The 23798-nt window shown below is 38.2% G+C and overlaps 3 protein-coding genes across 3 annotated transcripts; 1 reads left to right on the top strand and 2 right to left on the bottom strand.

Annotated features, from left to right (window-relative positions):
- Positions 1–9: 9 nt before the first annotated feature.
- Positions 10–6414, bottom strand: LOC120768423 (alpha-(1,3)-fucosyltransferase B-like). The gene is made up of 5 exons (XM_040095104.1): positions 6304–6414; positions 6062–6229; positions 5606–5991; positions 2091–2247; positions 10–2021 (listed from the first exon to the last, which is right to left on the bottom strand). Exons 1-5 carry the CDS (start codon positions 6409–6411, stop codon positions 1530–1532), a joined length of 1311 nt encoding a protein of 436 aa, XP_039951038.1. The 5' UTR covers positions 6412–6414; the 3' UTR covers positions 10–1529.
- Positions 6415–7747: 1333 nt separating this feature from the next.
- LOC120769016 (alpha-(1,3)-fucosyltransferase B) lies at positions 7748–15595 on the bottom strand. The gene is made up of 5 exons (XM_040095860.1): positions 15485–15595; positions 15237–15413; positions 14762–15165; positions 10377–10554; positions 7748–8373 (listed from the first exon to the last, which is right to left on the bottom strand). Exons 1-5 carry the CDS (start codon positions 15593–15595, stop codon positions 7900–7902), a joined length of 1344 nt encoding a protein of 447 aa, XP_039951794.1. The 3' UTR covers positions 7748–7899.
- A 988-nt stretch (positions 15596–16583) lies between these two features.
- On the top strand, positions 16584–21267 carry LOC120768232 (vacuolar protein sorting-associated protein 54). The gene is made up of 5 exons (XM_040094818.1): positions 16584–16679; positions 16752–17070; positions 17128–18056; positions 18139–18908; positions 18966–21267. Exons 2-5 carry the CDS (start codon positions 16871–16873, stop codon positions 19947–19949), a joined length of 2883 nt encoding a protein of 960 aa, XP_039950752.1. The 5' UTR covers positions 16584–16679; positions 16752–16870; the 3' UTR covers positions 19950–21267.
- The last annotated feature ends 2531 nt before the right edge of the window (positions 21268–23798 follow it).

Genomic DNA, 23798 nt, shown 5'->3' with positions numbered 1-23798 from the left:
AATCTCATAATATGGACGAGAAGTGCAGCAGCGAATTAAAAACTGCTGAAATAGAAAGATTAAGCTGGAGCTTTTTCGAACAAAACCTCTATCTCTGATGTGAAATAGCTTAAAGAGATTTTTTTCAAAGCTTTCGGAAAGATATAAGTTTAATGTATAGTTTTGCCCTGTGAAAGCTTTCTCTCTCTATTGGGATTGGGCTTTCGAAAACCCGAAAATATGCTACCTAAAGCTACTTTGCTTGACTACTACATAGAAAGGTCATGAAAAACAATGAACCCTTAATCAATTATCTAACGACTATGTATAGAGAGCTTGATTTAACAAGCTTTTATGAACTAATGGGTCATCCCTGAGCAGACAAATCGTATATCAAATATCTTCTTAACCTGTCGTAGTATAATTAAGTATAGTTCACATAGAGTGTCTTCGTTTAAGAGCTAAAACTAGACGATGAAGCTGAAGCTTTTTCAGCAAAAGCTATATCACCTTTGATGTGGGAAAGCTTTAAGATTAATGTTGTTTTTTTTTTTAAATCTTTGCTAGAAGATGGAAAGCTTAAATTTAAATGTACAGCTTTTACAACGAGAGCTCTCTGCCTTTTCTCTCTCGCTCTGAAGTGAGGAAGCTTTCACATAAGCTGTAAGTGGGCACTTTGCATATCTAAAGCTATAGAGTCACTTAAGTAGTATTAGAGCTTTCGAATCTCACGAGATATCATTTATTCACATGTAATTGCTTGTCTTATATTACTTGATCATAACAAAGTATGGGCACTTCTATGGAAGATGCACAAAAGTTATGATGACCCGAAGAAGGCTTATAAAGTGTATCTGCATAGCATCTTGTAGAATAATAATGTTATGGCTCTCTGTTTCTCTTAACATTTAGAGACTGTTCAACTGATAACTTAACTTCTGCTAAAGCAGAATATAATCTATAACTCATGTCTAGAAAGAAAAGCAAGCTCTGTTGCTGTTTGTAATTCCTGCAAAATATAATGTTCTGGGATTTCGGTGCTGAGAGATAGCTGGATTTTGGCGGGTTTTCCCTATAATTGAATAATTTGATGTCGAACTATTCAGATCAAAGGAACGACACCTGAGCAAAGATTAAGAGAAGATATATTCGCTGTTTTCATAGTAGATCGAACGAAAAATACAATTGGAAGAAGGTTAACCTAGGTCGTTGGATCTCATTTGAAAAGCTATTAATCTTTTCTCTGGACCAGAAAGATCTCGCAGTCGCACAAGTTCTGGTTGTTAATTAGCGCTAGCCGGGCTAACATGGTACAGCGCTAAAACGCAAGAACGCAGCGGAATTTGGAAATTCCTCCAATCAGATGAAATTAGGGTAAGGATGTCATCTCTATCAAGCTCATCGCTTTTAACGATTCCGCTGTGACCGGGCAAACAAGCAGCCAGCGAATGACGAGAACTATTTTCCAAAAATATATATATCTATATCTTTATTTAATGGTTACAATAAACCGCTCCGACACCTGCGTGCAACCCTGATGTTACCAATCATCACAGATTGTCCCAACCAACCAGCTGCTTCACCTTCTGAGTAAAATATTTCGGCGCATAAGGCGCATTCCGCTGCAAAAGTATATCCAACAGGCGTACAATACGCTGGCTAACAGTAAAATTAACTTTCCACTGTTGCGCGTGTTTTGTGTAATTCTTCCGTGTTGCGGGCAAGCATTGTGGCAGAGGACAACTGAAGTGCGTCTGATTTGCAATTTTCGAAACAGGCTTCTCTCTCCGACTATTGATCTCGGTACACATTTCTTTTTCGAATTTTTCGAAATTCTCAGCTTTTTTCGACAAATTAAAGTGCCAAAGCAAGGCTTTAAGTAAGCGCTTATTTGTTATTGGCTCCTCGGTATTAAATTTATGTTGCAAATACTCGAGAAAAGCCGTCTCATTATCAACCAGTTCGTAGACAAGTTCGGCTAAAGCTGCGGGACTCTCAAAGTCTGAAGCGTAGATAGCGGAGTGATTGTGCGGTTCCCAGTCCTAAAGAAAGAGGCAGAGTTAATATTTAATATTTCATAACTACTACTTAACAGGTAACCCTGTACTTACCCGTATTGTAGGCGAGCCAAAGTATATGGGTATGGCACCCACTATTAGTGCCTGCCAGTATGCAGCTGTTATATAATCATCACAAATGGCATCTTCGAAGGCTATTACAAATTTAAATCCTGAAATAAAACGCAGCACATCGTTTTCACGCCTAAAACTAGGCAACGAATAAAGGAAAGTAGAGTAAATATAAAAGTAAGGTTTAGAAACAGTATGAAGGGTGCGGGATTTGGGTTGAGAGATTTATGAAACGCGATTGTTATGTAACTGTACATTCATAAGTATATATTGATACATAAATATGTATATGGTATACATACATATCTACCTAAGTAAATATGTACATACATATGTATATACAGAAATAAAATATGAAAAACATTTTGTAGAAAATTGTTTTCATATTGCCTAATTTTATATACAAGTATTATGATCGCGTAACTTAGGTTTTGAACTTTCGGAAGAGAGTTGCCAATTTTCAAAAAAGGTTAAAATAATAAAATTATTGTTCTGCAACTGATATTTAAAGTAATAATCAGATCCTAAAAGAACTATAAAATAAAAATATAAAAAAATTTAACTAGAGTTGCCATAGCGTTTGAATTTACTCAGTAAAATTTTTAAGGAGATATTAATTATATATAGCTTAAATTTATATTTGTGACCGCGTATTAAAGACTTTAATTTTTTTCTCAACAGTGTTGCCACTTTTAAAAAAATTATTAAACAAATATTTAAGGAAATTATAAAATCGAAGCACAGATTTGTTAAATGATTGCGTTATTAATGTGAAAAGTAAAAATACAAAATAAAAATATAAAAAATTAAACCAGAGTTGCCATACTGATTTAACAAATTCAATAAAATTTTATGGAAACAATAACTGTATATAGCCTGAATTTATATTTATGATCGCGTATTATAAATTTTTTCTAAGCAGAGTTGCCACTTCTCACAACCAAAAATTTAAAATAAAAAATTGTATTAAACAAATATTTAACGAAATTATAAAATCAGAGCAAATAATTTCTTTATAAATGTGAAAAGTACAAAAAGAGTTGCCAGAGTGATTTTATTAATTGTGCTGAAAAGTGTTAAGCCATATTGATATGTGAAGTTTTTGTAGTAAAAATTGTTGAATATTGCCTAATTTTATTTCGTATTACAGATTTTGATTTTTTCAGTAGGGTTGCCACTTCTCACAACATAAAATTAAAAATAATAATTCTTCTCAAACTGATATTTAAAGAAATTACAAAATCAAAGCAAAAATTTGTCGAATAATTTTTTTAAAAATTTTAAAAGTATAAAATGGAGTTGCCACAGTGATTTCACAAATTGAGTAAATAGTGTTTATTCTACTTTAAAAGCTCGTTTTTGCGATATATTACGCGTTAGAAACGAATTGAAATCCAATAAAAATATTGAGTTGAACTTTAATACATATAAACATGAAATAATGTTGCCATATTCGTTCAACACTTTGATTGAGAGCATTTAAATCATATATGCTTTTAAATACATACATACATACATATGTAAATATAAAAGAATATTCGTATTTTAAAATCGGAAGTTGACGTAAAAACCTCTAAATTTTTTACATGTGCTGAAAAAGGGTTGCCACTAAGTTTACTCTTTGCATATACACTTGTACTTGAATGAAAAATAATAAATTTTCTCTAATTAATATTTAAAGTAATATTCGAATCGAGACAAGAAAAACTTCACGAAAGTACAGAAATCTTAAAATAGAGTTGCCATTATGATTTCAGTATTTCAGTAAAAGTGTTTATAGTGTACAGTTTTTACGTTACTTAACGTAACATAAACCAAATAAAATCTATTTAAAAACTTTCAATTGAGTTTTATATACTTAAAATGAAACAATGTTGCCATATTTGTGCAACTTTTTCTTTTTAAAGTACATTTAAGTTATATTTTCAATTAAATAGTTATATAATCATAAAATTGTTTGTATATAAGCAAAGAAAATGTAGTCAAAAAATCTAAATTTCTAAATATGCTAAAAAGAGTTGCCACTAAGTTCATAGTTAACATACGCAAATATATAAGAACATTTGTATATATAAATGTACGAATTTAAAATCGAAAAATGTACCTCTTTTAATTGCATTTTACTTACAAAGTCAAAATTATTGAACATTATTTGTGACAATATTGCCATCTTTTCTTTATAAAAACCAAAAAAACAATGCTGTTACAAAAAATATTGGCATACCGTTACCGAATATAAAGCAATAAATAAATGTTCTTTTTAAATATTGAAATTAAGAATTTTTTAAAAAAGTGGCAACTCTTATTCTCACAAAAAAAGCACTTTTTATGGATATAATATGTGTAATAATGCTATAGTGTAGAAGCAAACTGATTTTTCTTGTAAAGCGATGCATGACTTGTTAAAAAAATCAGGCATTTTGAAAGGTTTTAAACAGTGTTGCCATATTTTGTCATATAAATACATACATACATATGTATGTACATATAGTACTACATACGTATGCCAAAAAAAATAAAATCTGTTGGCAAAGAGGTAAGAAAAAAATATTTTTAAGACAGTTATTTTGTTCAAAACCGTAAAAAAAATAAAGTATTTTTATTATTAGCGACCAAAAAACTAGTACTGGCAGCAGGGTTGCCATAGACATTTTTTAAGCGTTATGTAAAGCCAGTTTAGGTCAAGTGCTCTTATGTATGTATGTACATACATACATATGTATGTATGTGTAATATAATATAATTTATTTTTTTTTCAGTCGCATAATTCTTCACTTGAACGCAGAGTTGCCATATGTTTTTAAGATAAAAATGCTTTTGTCATAAATAAATATGTATATCTATGTACTTAAAACGCGTTTGTGGGATGCTTAGCATTTTTTTTTTAAATTACTGTAGAAGTTAAATACTTCGTTAATAGGGCTGCCACTATTTTTTTTTGTTAAACAAACTTTTAAATTAAATAAAAATAAATAATATGCGAACAGCGGTGTTTTTGTTAGTCAGTCGAAGTGCTTAGTCGTTTTTTTGCCATTGTTGCCATTCTTTCTATAAAAAACAATTAAGTATTTATAACGGTCACTTTTCATAGGTAAGATTACCATTTCTATTTTTTTTGCATTTATGATATAAAAAATAATGAATTTGGAAATCGTTTCGAGTGGATTGTCTTTTTCGGGTTACAATCGAAGATCAGTCAACTTTGGTTTTTGGCAAAGTTTCGGTTTCCAAAATACTCGATTTCCGAAACTCAACTTCGAATTTTCGAAGAATGTTCTTAATTATGTGTAGGTAGATTCGATATACATATGTATGTACATATGTATAACAATCGATTTTTTAAAACTCAGAAGTGGTTATCTATTGCAAATATGATACTGCGAGCCTAAAAGTATGCAACACAAGAGCTAGTGTACTTTTAAAACGTATAAGCATGTCTGTGTGTGCAAGTGCAAGAACAACGCAAATGAAGAGCAAAACCATTTAAAAAGACTTACCTCGGCGAATCCGCATTACGCAGACACTTGCCACACGATTGCACCGGCACATGCGTCATCAATTCACGCACATAATTCTCACGACCCGACAAGGTCGCACAATTATCTTGCATAAATAACACCGGTATAGAGCTGCGAAAGCGCAGCGCTCTGAAATAAGTGCGCAATATCAACTCTTTCGGATTATGCAACGAACGCAAGGTCAACGGATAATCGCTATAACGACTAAATGTCGAAGTATAATTAAAGTGGCGCAAAAATTCTGGGTAAAATAGATAAGGCGCATTTTGTGGCGTCTCATCCTGCAGTAAGGCCCACAACTGATAGGCGTGGCGCGGCAGCGGCATATCGTGTGCGTTAATGTGACTGCCATAGAAGAAGATGACCTGGAAAAAATGTAAAATCCAAATATATTTAATTCAAAAAAATATATAAAAATATATATTAAGTGCATACCTTCGCCTCGGCAAGTCGCTGCCGATCATTGGTTATCGTACACACGAAATAACCGCAATAGATGTTGCGATAATACACCGTTTCATTGTACTGGGTCCACCAAAGCAGCAGGCGTGGTTCAGAAATGTCTAACTGGTCACTTTTTGGCAGCTGATACCAAAGGTAAAGCTGTTGAAATGAAAATGTATTATATGACAACAAAAACAATTCATTACATGTAAAAAAAATTATAAAATACGCACCAACAACAAAGCGCCTGCGATTAATACACAGCAGAACAACACAAAGCGCTTGCCACATGACCGACACTTGCAATTCCATAACTGATATTTGAGTTTTGAGCATTTCATTGTTTTTTTAGTAATAATATTTGTAAATATTCATATGTATATATGTTTATAAAAAATATATGCTGACTTTTGATAGCTTTTTCACAGCATTTGCAGCGAAATTATTTTAAAAATGTTTAATTTGGTTTTTTTACGGCTTCAAAAGGTGGATGTTGGTGAAAAACCGAAAAACTAGAAAACGCGAGAATTTCGGTTGTACCGCATGCAAATAAAAACAAGTTTTCATACAAGAAGTTGATTTTGATCGGTCAGTTTGTGTGACAGCTATAAGTTATAGTGGTCAGATCTGAACATTTTATTGGAAGATTGTAGCGATGCCTTGAAAAATAACAAATACAAAATTTCGTGACGATATATTATGTATTAAAAAACTTTTCCATACAAGAACTTGTTTTTGAACTTCCAGTTTGTATGGCAGCTATAAGCTATAGTAGTCCGATCTGCACAATTTCTTCGCAGATTGTAGCGTTGCTTTGAAAAATATCAAATACAAAATTTGGTGAAGATATCTTGTGAAATAATACAATTTTCCATACAAGAACTTGTTTCTGATAGTTCAGTTTGCAGGACAGCTATAAGCTATAGTAGTCCGATCTACACAATTTATACGGAGATTGTAGCGACGCCTTGAACAATAACAAATACAAAATTTCGTGAAGGTATCTAATGTATTGAAAAATCTTTCCATACAAGAACTTGTTTTTGAACGTTCAGTTTGCAGGACAGCTATAAGCTATAGTAGTCCGATCTACACAATTTATACGGAGATTGTAGCGACGCCTTGAACAATAACAAATACAAAATTTCGTGAAGATATCTTGTCAAATAAAAAAGTTTTCCATACAAGACTTGTTTTTGAACGATCAGTTTGTATGGCAGCTATATGCTATAGTGGTGCGATATGGACGATTTCGACAAATGAGCATTTTCTTGGTAAGAAAAAACATTTGTGCAAGTTTTCGGCGCGATATCTCAAAAACTGGGGCACTAATTCACGATAATACAGACAGAAAAGGCTAATCGATTCGGCTCGTCACCCCGATAATTTGCATATATTTATTTTATAGAGTTGCCGACGCTTCCTGCTGACTGTTAAGAACTTCGTGGCAAACTTAATACACCCAGTTCTGTGTATAATAGCAGTATTCAAGCATCAATTTTTTTTTATATATTTATTTATTTAGATGGGTGGTATATTTCGCTTAGGTTGTCTTTTGAGTTAAATTTATGAAATATAACAATTAATTTACTTAGGAATAACAAATAAAAAGTATTTACAACAACATTGTCATGTGTACATACATGTGAGAACTTATATGTACATATACATATATACATAATTTTGCATATATATATATATATACGCTTATGTGCTTCCAAGCTAATTTTTATTTACATAAATTTTATCTTTGGCTCCATTTCTGCGCGCACGCAATCAAATTTCCCTCATTATACTCTCATGAATTCACAAATTTCAACCACTCATCACTAGCACAATTCATTTTCTATTTTCGCATTCGTCAAATCATGTAATTCTCCTTCGGTAAATACCCGATTTATGTGCAACAACTCATCTATGCTCTTCGCCATGCAATTCGCGCGCTTTAAAAGACTGCTCCAGGAGTGTATTTCAGTGGGCGGTCTTTCCATCGCTGGATATGGTAGTGGCAACGGGCAATTATAGTGCAAGCGATTGGCCATTTTCGTTTTTGCATTTTGCGCCCACAATGCTTGCAACACTTGACAAGCGAATTTTGTGAAAAACATCGTTTCTTCGGTGCGCACGTAGAATTCTTCAATTAAACGTTGATTAGTGATGGGCATGATTTGATTGTACTTATGTTGTAGGTATTTGACATATTCACTGTCATTTTTATCCAATTCCAGTATATATTTGGCCAGTTCTTTGGGACTCTGGTAGTCGGTTATGTAAATTGTTGAGTGATTATAGGGCTCCCAGTCCTAAAACAGTAAGTGGAAATTTATTATACATGTATGTATGTATATATGTATAGAGATAAAAAAAAACTACAAAAACCAAAAAGTCATTCACTGCTGCATTTCTTTAAAGGGTGATCCATTTCGAGGTTTGCTACTTTTTCAAAGAAAAAACACAGAACCTTCATATTGATTGGGCACTGTTTATTATCATTCGAAAGAACCTTATTTGGCACTTAATACTTGACGATTATCTCTTTCAAATGTTGGCCGCAGCTAGGTCGCAGATGGCCCATCCGTTGGGTCTAATTTTCGATGACTCGTTCGAGCAATTCAACAGGTGACTGACGTCACTGACACGCTGATATTTTTCTCCAAGGCCTAAATCGAAGCGGAATTGTCCGCAAAGACTTTAGACTTTACATATCCTCACAGGAAAAAGTCTATCGGTGTGATATCACATGATCTTGGTGCCCCATCGACCGGCCCAAAACGTGAAATTATCTACTCACCGAAATGTTCTCTCAATAAATCCATTGATTGATGCGATGTGTGAGAAGTGGCGCCGTCTCGTTGAATCTAAATGTCGCCGAAATCTTCCTCTTCTTCTTTTTTACTGGCGTAGAAACCGCTTACACGGTCATAGCCGAGTTAATAACAGCGCGCCAGTCGTTCCTTCTTTTCCCTACGTGGCGCCAATTGGAGACCGAAGCCAGGTCCTTCTCCACCTGGTCTTTCGAACGGAGTGGTGGTCTTTCTTTACCTCTGCTTCACCCGGCGGGTACTGCGTCGAATCCTCTCAGAGCTGGAATGTTTTCATTCATTCGGACAACATGACCTAGCCAGCGTACCCGCTGTTTCTTAATTCGCTGAACTATGTCAATGTCGTCGTATATTTCATATAGCTCTATAGCCTCTGCACCATATAGCAGAACGGTAATAATGAGTGCCTTATAGAGTTTTGTTGCCTACTTCGTCCGAAGTAGCACCTGTTGGCAAACGATATTCTGTGTTAGATTTCGAGGCTGACGTTGTTGTTAGTGTTGATGTTGATTCCAAGATAGACGAAATTATCTCCGACTTCGTAGTTATGACTGTCAACAGTGACATGGTCGCCTCGCCGCGAGTGCGACGACTGTTTGTTTGATGACAGGAGATATTTCGTCTTGCTCTCGTTCACCACCAAACCCCGCCGAGATCACGAGCTTTAATTTCAGGCATTAAAAAGTCGGTTATCATGACGCGATAACGGTAGCCATTGACGGTTACGTTCTCACCGCCATCATTTTTGAAGAATATGGAGCGATGATTCAACCGGCCCACAAACCACACTAAACTCTTGTTTTTCCTGAATGAAATGGCAGCTCTTGAATATTTTCAAGTTGCTCTTCGTTCCAAATGCGGTAATTTGCTTGTTTACATACCCATTGAGCCAGAAATGGGCCTCATCGCTGAACAAAATTTGGCTCGAGAATGTCGGATTTTGTTGGAACTTTACACAGAGCGAAGCGATGTCGCTTGGAAGGTTGAGCGGCTTCAGTTCTTGCACAAGCTATATTTTGAACACTTTCTATTTAGGATCTTGACGTAAAATGCGTCAAGTCACACGTCAGTCCTAGTTGCTTCGAAAGGCGCCGAATCGACTATCCACGGCCTTTGTGTAAACTCTCAGCTACAGTTGCTATATTTTCTTGACTACGTGGTGGACGTGGTCTATTAAGTCGAACTTTACTCAGTATGCCGATTACCATAACTTTACAGAACGTGAATTTTCATAATAAAGTTGGACGATTTGTAAACGTTGTTCCGGTGTAAGTCTTTCCATGATAAGGTGCCAAATAATACTTAACAAAAATAACATAATAGCTGGGCACGATTCGGCGGTGATCAAAAAAGAGCTATTGAAAAAAGTACCTTTACTTGGATCACAAGTTATATATGCTTTATGAGATCTCCCACTTTTACCTGTGGGTATTACAAACTTCGCAATAAGCTTTATGTATCTTCTTCAGGTTATAATAACTTACTCGTATCGATGGTGAGCCAAAATAAATGGGCACAGTGCCAGCAATCAGCGGACGCCAATACTTTTCGGTTATGTAGTCTTCACAGACACCATTTTCAATACTGATCATAAATTTATACTGTCCGATAAAGCGATACATCTCCTCGGTATATAGTTTGTTTAGGAAATCGGTTTGTAAACTAAAAGAAAGAGACAAAAACTTGTATTTTAATAATTTGTAGTATTCGATTCGGCACTATTTAATTTAACAACTTGAGTCATGCTCTCTTAGCAATAAATTTTGAAATGTTTCAGGCTCAGCCTGGCAAAAACAGGACAATGGAAGAGCCAGTGCCTGCATGTTTCCATCTCACATTCTAGATAACTTTAAAATTTAGTGTTGGACAAAATTGTCAGTCTTGAGGAACGTCCAATAAGAACTCTTACGATTTTGGCAAGATGAACCTTAGTAAGAGCAAGTGTTCATTGTATATCTACATTGAGGACGAAGGATTTCGCAGTAGGACCGGAGCAAGTTCTTTACCAGCGCTTGCTGAGCTCACGCGAAGTCCACAGATCCAGGGCCAGAACCTTTTTTAACAAAAAATATATATTTAAGGAGTGTAGTATGTTCTTAAAACAACAATAATAAAAGCTAAGCTACAATCATATTTCGAGAAGAATCCAGTGTTGAGCTCAAGAGTTGTCCGCAAGTAATATACAACTTCCTTACTGAGCTCTTTTGGACGTATGCTACCAAAAGCATTGTCCCAGTACTATTCATGTGAATAGCTTTACGGAGGAAAATTCTCTGAGCGCCATTCACTTAAGAGTGGCCAGAAACAATTACCTTACATATGGCTCAAGCAGCTCATGACTTCCGGCCTTAGAACAAGTATCCTCTGCGTAGCCAAAAATATCTGTTTGAAGGCGAACTAAAGTGAGAAGAGAAAAAAACAGCCTCGAATGAGAGACCCCCCTTTTGATGACGACCACTGCAAACGCATTAATAATTACAATTTAAGGGCATACGCTTGGAATGTCCGGTCCCTTTATAGGGAAGGTGCCGTTGCCCAGTTGATTGATGTTTTCTTGAGAGTAAAGGCTGACATCACCGCCGTCCAAGAAGATGGACGGAACAAGGACTGAGACAAGTATGAAGGATCGCAAATTCGGTGTGGGATTCGTGGTGGGAGAGAGACTCCGTCGCCGAATCCTGGCGTTCACCCGGGTGGATGAACGTCTAGCCACAATCCACATCAAAGCAAATTACACCCACGCCCTGACGGAAGAGAAGGCGATCTGACCAAAGATGTCTTCTAAGAGCGCTTGGAACGCACCTATGAGAGCTGACCCCGCCACGATGTTAAAATCGTACTTAGCGACTTTAACACCAGAGTGGGCAAGGAAGGTATCTTTGGCACAACGGTCGGTAAATTCAGCCTCCATGATGAAACATCCCCAAAAAGGGAGGTTGATCGAATTCGCAAGTGCGCGAAATATGGTTATCGTTATTACTAGATTCCAGCTTAGAAAAATTCATCAAGAACATAGCTGTCTCTGGATCGAAAGGCCAACAACCAGATCGCTCATGCAGTGATATATTGAAGATACTTCTCCAGTGTTTTAGACATGCGTACACTACGAGGTCCTAGCATTGACTCGGACCACTTGTTGCAGCGAGGATCCGCAGGGAAAGTGAATAGAGTTGCTGGTTAGAGCAGAAGCCCACTTGACGCCCTCTGTTATATCAGCGATTTCGGTCCGAAAGACTGAACTGTGGTCAATTATTCTGAAGCTACCTCCAGTATATGGATCATTCAAGAAAAATCCCGCTTTTGTTCCCATTTCACTCTTTGATTTATCGGTAAATACATAGATTTCGGCGTAGGAACTGTCGATCACAGAACCATAGGTCCATTCTAATCTACAGGGAAATGAAAACATCATGCTTAATTCCTCATGAATCGCCTTTCCACAGTTATTTTGCCAATTTATAATACAATGACCGGAGTGCCCTCTACTTAGTTACGCAGTCGGTTTTATTGCCTCATCTCGGCTACATTTCCTAAAACTTTTTCAAAAATCTTCGTATTCCCGTCGTAGTCATTTTTAAGCACATTTTACTGTTACTCCGTCAAATCGAAAACGCCTTTCCCCACTGAATTGTATTTCGAATCCAAAGCGCCATGATTTCATTTTCATAAAGAAATATAGAAAATAAATTTATTTGTAATTGTATTGTATAGTATTGTCTCCTAAATTTTTAGAAAACTTTTATAAAAAAAATTATTTGCAACAAAACAAAAAAATACAAATATAAATACATAAATAAATAACATATTGCGAGAATTTGTTGCAATAAAGGTCACTAAGCTTTCTACGACCTCACCAAAGCAAGAGCCAGCCAACAATTTTTACCGTTTCTTATCTGATGCCACGTCCACGACGTACACCGAAAAGCAAATACAGCAGACGATCGTCACGTGGTCTCTCGAATAACTCACGACACCATGTGGCGCCCAGTCGCTGCCGTATGGAACGAAGTCCGATTCGCATCGCGCGCAGTCGCAGTCCTCATGTACGCAGTCGACACAACACTGCCATTTGGACCACCGCAGTATATCCCATATCCATACTGGAACGCTTGCCTTTAAGGCGTGGCATGCGTAAGCGTCGTAGTTATCGCAGCCGCAGTCGACGAAGTCAACGTACGGGCTCGAATAAGACTAACGGCGGCACCTCAAATAAGCAGAGTCGCACAGACATACCTACTTCAGCCGCTGTTGTCGCCGCTGCAGTTGCTGTCGCAGCAGAAGCTGAAATGCCTTGCCGTGCAACGGAATCTCCGACCGCAGAGACGCAATTGCAATTGACAAGTAATAATACGGACTTTAGCTGTCAGCAGCCGAGTGCAGAACCCGTATTTACACCACCAATGAGCACTGTTATACTGCATCACAATCCACTTTTCGATGCCGAGGGTAAAACACAATCGGGTCTGATCGGGAAACACATACAAATGGCACCCATCGATCAAGCTAAAAGTAGGTGGCAAATGCGAGGGGATAAAATGCCTAAACAACCAGCGGTTAAGCCGTCAGTTGAGCTTAGGGATGCGGCGAATAGGAAGTCAAGAACTGCGGTTGAGAAGAAAGTGCCAGGGAAGAAGGGTAGCGATTCGGATGTTTCGAGTAAAGCCTCCAATTCGCATTCCACGCTCAATTCGGCGGGTAGCAGTGAGAAATCGAAGAGTGATACGGAGGAGAGTCATTCATATGAGGATAGTATCGATTTGACAAACACCGAGTCGATGGGTGTTAATACCACTGTGGTAGATTTGCAGCAGACAGGCTCACAAGTTAGGCGTAGATTGGAGCGTAACACATCGAAGGCGCCATTGGCGCTGAATAACACACCGGAACCAAAGCATCCAAGGACAAGTAAATCCGTTAGCGGCGTCTTGCAGAACGATGATATTCTTGGTGCATCAACTGCGCACATAAATCTCGAAACTATGCTTGCCAAGTAGCGTCACAGCGAGAATTTAATCATTAAATTAACCGATTAATATTGTATGTGGTGTAATTGTTCAAAATAATGCGAATTAAATAAAAAAATATGTGAATAATCGAAGGCACTATCGTCAGGGATCTTTTAAGTTCCAGTATGCATCGTAAGTCGAACACGTGATTTGCTTGCCTCTCTTACTCAGTACCGATAAGTTAGGTTAAGTAAGATTGTAAAAATAATCTCATTTGGAACAGCTATAGACGAGAGTCCGTTGTGATGCCTAGAACTCCTAGGTGTGGATTCAAATACCGCCGATATAGGCAAAGATACAAATTTATAGAGGCGGCTAACAGTAATTCCAGGCAAGAGTGTCAATGGGACAGTGCCCACTTATGACACTGATCATTACAGCGCTATGTATCTGATTAAGAACTAGTACATACTTCGATTGACTTTGTACGTTCCACTCTGGGCCAGAAAGCTTTCGCAACCCAACAAAATTCCCCTTGAATTTCGGGGTTGTTGTCCTCGTGCCTAAAGTATTTTCAATAGATTATTTACAACTAACATCTTAAGTAAAGGGGATCCCCACTGCTCAGTACAGATACCGGAACTTAATATGAAAAGATCTTTACAATGGTCCACAACTTAAAGGTTATCATAATATATACTCCCGAGAAGATTATTAAGATTTGATCGGTAATATACTAGGCAAAAGCCATATTTAAGTACTAAGAGAGTCTTGTCATCCCTCGATAATATTAAATTTTGTTCCCATTGGATAAAATTAGAAATCTTTCGGAAAAAAATCCTCAATTACCACAATCACACATTTTGTTTTACGATGCAAATATTTTTGGCATTTTTTGCAACAACAATTCACTGTTAACTTACCTCTCCGGCATTTGTCGATTATTTAAACAACTGCCATACGAGTCGATTGGAATATACTGCATTAGCTCTTCTACATAATTTGTTCGCCCTGACATTGTGGAACAATCCGATTGTAGAAATAGAATAGGCGCAAGATTATTACGTGCAACATTTTTGCGACCAATTGTCACCACATATTTCGGATTGGTTATTTCGGTTATATTGGGTAGTGCATTTATGGTTAACGGAAAATCACTATAGCGACTAAAAGTCGATGTGTAATTGAAATGTTGTAACGTTTCCTCAAACAAAAATTCCAACACATTGCGTGGTGATTCCTCATGCAGCAAAGCCCAAATTTGTTCGGGCTGACGTGGCAATGGTAAATCGTGCCAATTGAGTGAGCTCGCATAAAAAAGTATGGCCTGGTTGGGAGTAAGAAAATAATCATAATTTATAATTACTAATTAGAACAATAAAGGTTTATTCTACATACCTTCGCCTGTGGCAAATATTTGCGATTGCTGGTGACAGCGCATGTGTTGTAGCCACATAGAATATCATCGAAAGTCATTTTCTCAGCACCAATATTGGTCCACCAAAGCACAATGCATGGCGCGCTGCCATCATTGCGCGGCAGCTTATCACGCTTGCATATAGGATGGCTATTGCACTATTAGTTGGTTTTCATAAAAAAAAATAGCTATTTATTGTATTACAATCAAATTTAATTGGTTCACTTACCCCAAAGTACCAAATAATGATTAAGCAGCTGAGGAAAGCAACCAACAAAATCGCACGTTTTCCGAACGTCAGCGGCAAATATCTGCTCCTAAAGGGCCACCAGTAACTCATATTTTTGCGGTTAAATTTGTTTAAATATTTGCGGCTAATTTTACAGAAATTCCAGTTGTATGTCGATACACAAAGGTTTTCTTTTACTGATATGCGTCTGAACCCAAGTGCATTGCCAAATCATTTATGATTAATAAATTCTTAATAACGCCACAAGCACGCTTATCGCATTGCGCCAGCGTATATCCGAGGCAAAGCATTGACTTTGCTTTCATTATAGCAGCACACAAATGTACATTAGTTAATTATAAAACAAGAACTCAGCAATTACAAAATCACCGGGCTTAAATAAAGCTTGTATTAGAACACAGTTTCTCAGTTTGATGTGGATTTTAATTGAATTTGCAGTCGCTTGCCAGCAAGCAAACAACGACAAATTTGATTCCTTTTCTTCTTTATCACTTGCGCTGTACCCATACATATAAATTAATTACAATTAAACCGAAGTATATTAAATCTGATTGTTGCTTTCTTTTTTTTTATTGCAGAAACCAATTATTTGCAACATAAACAAAGCTCAAATTTCGCTCTCGGAAAACAGCTGATTGGTTTACAAGGCAGTGCTAGTGTTGTGTAAAATAAAGTATGGTACTTTTACGGTACAAACAAATTTTAACTATCTATAAGAATTATTAATGAAAAAATACAAACAAAAAATTGCAACATAAGCATATATGTATGTTTACAAAGAAAAACAACATTTATTGAAATCGCAGTCACATACTATAGAAAGATTATGTACATACATATATACAAAGAGTATCTACAACTGCAGATTAAAATCTCATACATTACATATTTTTTTAATTTTTTTTACTTTTATTTTATAGAATTTTTGATTCTGTATCGGATATTTTAATAAACGCAAAAATCAGTTAGCTTAAAATTATTTGAAAATATTTTTGCCGTTTATCAACACTATTATACCAATTTGTGTAAACATTTGATAAAATGTCAAAGTGATGACGTTCCTTAACCAATTGACAGCTACACGTCTCCGCTGTTTTGAATGAAGTGACGAAAAAATATTTTGCATTATTTTTAATGTTTAAACGGCTAGCAAGTAATTCAAAAATGCAAAAACGTATGTAAAACAACGTTTTTAACAAATGGGTTAGTTAACAAAATGTTTCACAAGCATACGAAATAATTTTAGTGCCGCAGAAGTATACAAATCAACTGGGTAGGGCAGATGACAAAATATCAGCAACGAATTTGAAGAAAACAAATTATTAAACAAACACAATTAAACAAAATAATTGCACAGTAAGTATTATGGCCACAACAGAAAACACTGGCACTACAACGCTAAATAGTGGAGATGATGTGGTCGAAATAACGAAAGGTGCCACACATATTGGTGCAACGAAACAGATGTCAGGTGCATTAACGTTATCAACAAATGTGACACGCTGTTGGGAAACATGTTACTATTGCCCGTGTGAAACATTCAAAACTTCAGCCGATTTTGTCAAGTATGTCTGATAAGCATTGTAAGTAATAAAGGTATACTAATGCGTTTTCTTACGCAGGCACTTACGTGAGCGGCATTGTACGCGTGAAGGCGGCTCATATGTTTGCCGTTATGGCTTCAATGGCGTATGTCCTTCGCTGCCGCTGGATGGTGTGTCCGATCGTGATTACGATGCACATGTTGCTAAATATCATGTGAATCAGCTGACACGTGAGCTACCACCGGAATGGTCCGTATTCTCGGCAGCACAAAATCTACCAGCCGTGCTCAACGATCCATCACGTGGCAAGCAAAGCAATCTCTTCACGAAAAAGTGGGGCGACAATTTCGTTGAGAAAACGTATATACCGCACACGCCACGTTTGCCTGAAATCACATATGCAGATTTCGATAAATACATAGCGAAAATTGGTAAACGTTATAGACGACATGAACGTATGTGTGCGCAACAAACACCGGCCGCTTTGGCGGAAAGTGAAGCTAAAACGCCAACCTCACCAACACACGCAGTCAGCCTTAGCACCATACCGGAGATATTTCTAAAAGAGCAATTGAATCTGAATCATCCAGCAACTTTTGCGCTTGTATTCCCAAGTATTGGTGCCAATACCAGCGAGGAGAATAAACAGTCTGGCCGTGTGCTGCAAGAGCAGTTATCGCATTATTTAGACATTGTTGAGGTGAAAATAGCGCATCAAGTGTCACAGAAATCTGCCGCATTTTTCCATGCCATGACCTCACAAGATGCCATTATGGCTGAGATGAAGGAGGCGGCCAGCAATGTGCGTGAATTGCGTGCTTCATTGCGCACGCTCCACCAATCTGCCGTAGTGGACTCATTCCGTGTGATGCGTTTCGCGCAGCGTCGCCATAACTTTGAGGAAACACTCGATAAGCTCAGCCTTATGGCGACGGTGCATAAAACGCAGCCAATGTTGCAGCTATTGCTGGGCACGCAGGATTATGTGGCAGCGCTGGATCTAATAGGTAAAATATTTATTGTTTGTTGAAACAACATAGACAAACATAAAATAATAAATATATATATATTAATGGACTGCTTTTCTAGGCACCACGCAGGAAATTTTGACGCAAGAGCTCATAGGCATACACTGCTTCAAGCATCTACCCATGCAACTGAACGAAATGGAAAAACTAATCGACAAAATGCTCACAACCGAGTTTGAGCGTTATGCCACTGCGGACCTCAACCGGCCGCTTTGCGATGTGCTCAACGAAACGGAGAGCGTATGCGCGGAGGAGGACAAACTGGTGTGCATTGTGATGGGTTTGCTGCGCAAAAAGAATTTCTCTTTTGTCACGGCGTACAAGGACGAAGCGATTGTAACCATACGTGCCATCATCAAGCAGCTCGTTATCGAGGTGATAGCTTCCAGCGATGCCGAACTATGTCTGACCGGTGCCGGCGAAGAGGCACAGAGTCTCTCGATCAGCGAATGGATTGCGCTGCTAAAGAAGGCCACCGTGGCGCTGCTCACTGTGCTGCAACGTATACGCGCCGTAACGGGCATAATGCGCCAAACAACGGATGCGGCTGCAGGCGGCGCGGTGAATGGCGGGCAAGAGGGCGCTGTCAATCTAATAGACTCGGAAGCATTTCTAACATCAGCAGATCATGCTAATGTAACGGAGCGCTTGGATGAGCTGCTGGTGGCGGTATGCAACTATTGCCATGAGCGTTGCGCGAATCTGGTGTCAACGCAAAGTTTGGAGCGCACCATAGCGACAGCGGATGAGATCGAACAGTTGACCGCAATTGTAGATGAGTTCAGTGCGGGTTGTGAGGAGACTTGTGGCGCACCCAGCGTGCCACTGAAGGTATATACGAATTAAAAATATATAAAAATTAAATTTTATCTTATTTTTTACTCGCAGGTCGCCGCCAAAGTGCAAGCCTCACGCTTCGCCAATCACTTTCACACGGAGCGTAAGCGCAAACTGGCTTTGCTGCTCGATTCGGAGCGTTGGCGGCAGGTCGACATACCCAATGAGTTCCAAAAGATTATCGATCGCATGGGCGTGCAAGACTTCCAGCAGCCGGCGAGCAAATCCTTTGCCGAAAGCCTGGGCGCCACAATAAACGGACACAGTAACAGCAGCAGCAACAAGCCACAAGCAAACCCCGTGCTGCTCGTCGAAGGCAAACCGTTTAGTCTAGTCAGCGCCGCGCTGCTGCTAGTGCAAATGCTCAGCGATTACTGTCACTGCGCCACGCGTCTACCCATACTGGCAAGCTACTTGTCGCGCAACGTTGTCGATTTGCTGCGCACCTTCAATTCACGCTCCTGCCAGCTGGTTATTGGCGCTGGCGCTATGCGCGTAGCCGGCCTCAAAACCATAACCAGCACCAATCTGGCATTGGTGTCGCGCGCGTTGCAACTTGTGCTCTGGCTCCTGCCAAAAATCAAGTCACATTTTGCCACCTACGATGCGCACGCCGTGTCCGGTTTTGATTCGATCGAAAAGGATTTTCACAGTCACATCAAAGAAATTGAAAATAAAATTTACGGCATCGTCACGGAGCGCGTCTCCATGCAGCTGGAGCAATGGGATGCACGTCCGCCGATACCGTCGCAAACGTTTCGTAATATTTCGCGTCATTTAGTGAAGTTGCACGAGGCGATTGCGCCCATACTACCCGAACTGCAAATACACTTGATCTACGGCATTGTGCATCGCAATTTCAAGGATAAGCTTAGAGAGCAACTGCTCAAATTGAACATCATCAATAATGGTGGACCGCAACATGGCGTGGTGACGTCAGAGCTGACTTTTTATATGGAAACGTTGCGCACGTTGAAGGCATTGCCAGCAGCTGATTTGGGCGACGACATACTGGAGCTGATATGGACGTTCTAAATATTTATTTTGTTGCATGTCACACGTTTTGTTGCATGCCACAAATGCGGTTGAATACCACAAATGTTGTTGTAAGCCACGACGGTTGATGCAAGCAATAAACGTTGTTGCATGCTACAAATGTTGCTGCATGTTGCTACAAATGATGCAGCGTGCCACAAATATGTTGCATGCCGCGAATATGTTGCATGCCGCGAATATGTTGCATGCTGCGGATGTTGTTTCATGCCACAAGTTTTGTTGCATGTTGCCACAAATGTTTGTTGCATGCCACAAATTTTGTTGCATGATACAAATATTGCTGCATGCCACAAATGTTTCTGTATGTTGCCACAACTGTTGTTGCAAGTTCCCACAAATGTTGCTTCATGCCACAACTGTTGTTGCTTGCCACAAATGTCGCAACTGTTGTTGCTTGCCACAAATGTCGCAACTGTTGTTGCAAGCCACGCATGTTGTTTCACGCCACAAATTTTGGTGCATGCCACAAATGTTGTTACATGCCACGGCGATGTTGCATGCCACAAATAGTCATCACAGTGGCTTTTCACGTTGTAACTAATTTTATTTGTTGTTGCACTAATTTAAGACAATTGTTTTAACATTCTTATGATTACTATTATTATTAATATTATTCTTATTGTTGTGGTAATTTTACTCACCACTGTACTTCGGTTCTCAGTTAATGTGCAAGTTCTCTCCTTGTTTGTATTTTAAGCTAACATTGCCAAGTCCCCAAAGGGGTGCAGCAACGCGCATAGAATTGTAAAAATTTAACATGTTGTTGTTGTTGCTATCAACCATAAGTATACAAACATATTTCCTGTAACAGGATACGCATTTGGGTGTTGGGCATTGCGTAACTGCAAGTCAGTCGCAGGCAGCTTTTAGTGAAATTTTTAAAACCCTAGCTGGAAAACAAAACGTTGAAAAGTAAATTATATAAGTATATACACACATTTAAGGCATAAGTTTCGCATACATACATACATACAATACGATTATGAACAATAACAATAACAATAATTATTAGGAATATGTTTAAAAGCCGATAAATGCATATGAATAATTATAAATGACTACTAGTAGTATTTGCTTGTACTTAGGCTTCTACAAACTAGAAAAGAAAACCCTCGAAAATTTTAATAAACACCTCCACGTGTTGTATTATGTACTATATACTTATGTATGTATGTATTTTACGTTCTGTGCAATTAAACTGTTTAAGCTAAAGCATATTATATAGTATAATTCTGCATATAATGAAAAACGACCAAACATTTATATAGAAATAAAATATAACGAACGGTAAAATACACTTACAGTTGTATATTTTAATATACGCGAAGAGATTATAGAGTTGTTGTACATTCCATATATTTATCCGGTTAATAACTGTCGACATACTTATTTATTGGCGTAGACACAGCCGAGGTTTCAACAGCGCGCCAATCGTTCTTCCTTTTCGATTTTTGGCGCCAGTTGTAGCTTTCAAGTGTAGCCATTTCCTTCTCCACCTGGTCTTTCAAACGGAGTAGATGTCTTAATTGTTCTTGTTATAGCGGCATTATTCTGCCGAGTTTAAAATCCTTGACCAGATAAAAATCCGGTCCGTTTCGGTTACGTACACACGACTGTCTTGGGAACGGAGTGTAGGTCTTCCTCTTCCTCTGCTTCCACCGGCGGGTACTGAATCGAAAACCTTAAAAGCTGAAATGCTTTCATCCATACGGACGACATGACCAAGCCAGCGTAGCCGCTGTCTCTTGATTCGCTGAACTATGTCAATGTCGTCGTATATCTCATACAGCTCATTGTTCAATCTAATGCGATATTCACAGTTGCCAATGCGCAAAGTACCATAAATCCTCCGAAAACTTCTAACGCCGACTGATCAGATATTGTCATCGGGAACGGGAATAATGAGTAACTAGTAGAATTTGGTCTGTGTCCGAAGTAGCATCTGATGGCAAGAGTAAATCTGCGTTGGGTTTCGAGGCTGACATTGTTGTTGTTGTTGTTAATGCTGGTTCCAAGATAGACAAAATTATCTAGGAATTGGAAGTTATGATTGTCAACAGTGACATGAGAGCCAAGTCGCGAGTACGACGACTGTTTGGTTGATGACAGTACATATTTCGTCTTGCCATCGTTCACTAACAAACCCATTTGCTTCGGTTCTTTGTCCAACCTGGACAAACTAACGACGGAGTTGTTGAGGCCAATGATATCAATACGTCATCAGTTTTACACTCTTATAGAACGTGGTACCTTCTCTATTTAGTTCTGCAGATCGAATTATTTTCTCCAACACTTGATTGAATTCAGACATAGCGACATAAAGGCAGCTCATTTTCGTGCTGTCAAAGACAGATTTGAAATCGACAAAAATGTGGGGTGTGTCGGTACCCTTTTCATGGGTCTTTTTAACTGGTCAGTTGTTGATTTTCCCGGCCTAAAGCCACACTGATAAGGTCCCATCAGTTTGTTGACGGTGGGGTTTAATCTTTTACACAGTACGCTCGATATAACCTTTCATACGATGTTGAGGAGACTTATCCCACGGTGGTTGGCGCGGATTGTGGGGTCTCCCTATTTCTAGATTTGGCAGAACATGCTTATTTTTTTATCGTCGGGCTTGCTTTCGTCTGACTATATTCTACAAAGAAGCTGATACTTACTTTCAAAGTTTGGAAATAATTTGAATCCCTCCTCATTCACCGAACGGAGAAAGAGATACAAAAGTTCTCTTATATCTAGTAAATAGTCGGTTAAGATCATCCGATGCAGGTATTCTAACTGAATATGAGAGATGACATTTCTAGAAAAAAAATATCTACAGAGGTGATATCGTAGATCAGGGTATAAGATCTAGCCCTCTCGGACGATAGAGCGCACTGCGAAATGTAGAAACTAAATACGTCATAGACACTATGGTTAGCGCCTTGCTGTCGAATTTTTATTATATTTTGTAGAGCATCTATTTTATTTGACCTTGAAACTAGACTGCTGACTGAGAATCGCTGAAAGAATTTGTTCTCCGTAGTGTCAGTGATGTATGCAGATCAGCAGAATTCAAACGATAACTGAAAGCATTAGACAAGCTTAAATGCCTTATTTATGGAAGAAGTGATATCCGACGATTTGTCAAATAGCTTAAATTAGAAATCTTGTCGAATATATAGGACTATAAGTCTTGCTTAAATTAAATCTTCCAGTGATAAGGTTAGATTCGGTTAAAAGGTCGATCCTGACAGTGTTCTCACTTGGACTGCTTAGAACGCCAGTCCTTTGTGATATCTAAAACTATTATATAATTGGTCTTAAGGCATTCATAGTACGGCAAAGCACTTTGAGCCTAATTCGGCTATATCTTTTTGTTCTCCAAAAATAAGACTACCGAGATGTTTCAAACTCAGCCTTCAACAGTCTGAACGAATATCGTCTACCAATAGAAGAGATGTGATTTTGACAGCTCGTGACGGATTTGTGTCAATTTATGTCGGTGTGGTCAGTGAGGTTTGCCATTTTAGTCTGTCACGTTTTATTTTAGTACAACGACTGGAAATTGTCCATGGTTATTACGAAAATTCACTCTCTTCCGCGGCTACGGTAAGAGCTCTTCGCTCAAAACACGTTCAACAACCGTTTCTGGCTTCGTTAGGAAGCAAAATCGTCGCTGTGAGTCCTCGTGTGGTTCGGGAAACGCGTTTGCGTCCACATAGTTTTACCGTATGATGAGGATTGAGTTATGGCGGTATCGTCGGGCCTTATTTCTTTCGAAATGACGCAGGAAAAAATGTTACCATCTATGGCGAGCGTTATAACACGATGTTGGCTGACTTTTTT

Source organism: Bactrocera tryoni, chromosome 2 (genome assembly GCF_016617805.1).
Source record: "Bactrocera tryoni isolate S06 chromosome 2, CSIRO_BtryS06_freeze2, whole genome shotgun sequence".
NCBI lineage: Eukaryota > Metazoa > Arthropoda > Insecta > Diptera > Tephritidae > Bactrocera > Bactrocera tryoni.
This window is presented reverse-complemented; position numbering and strand designations above follow the sequence as displayed.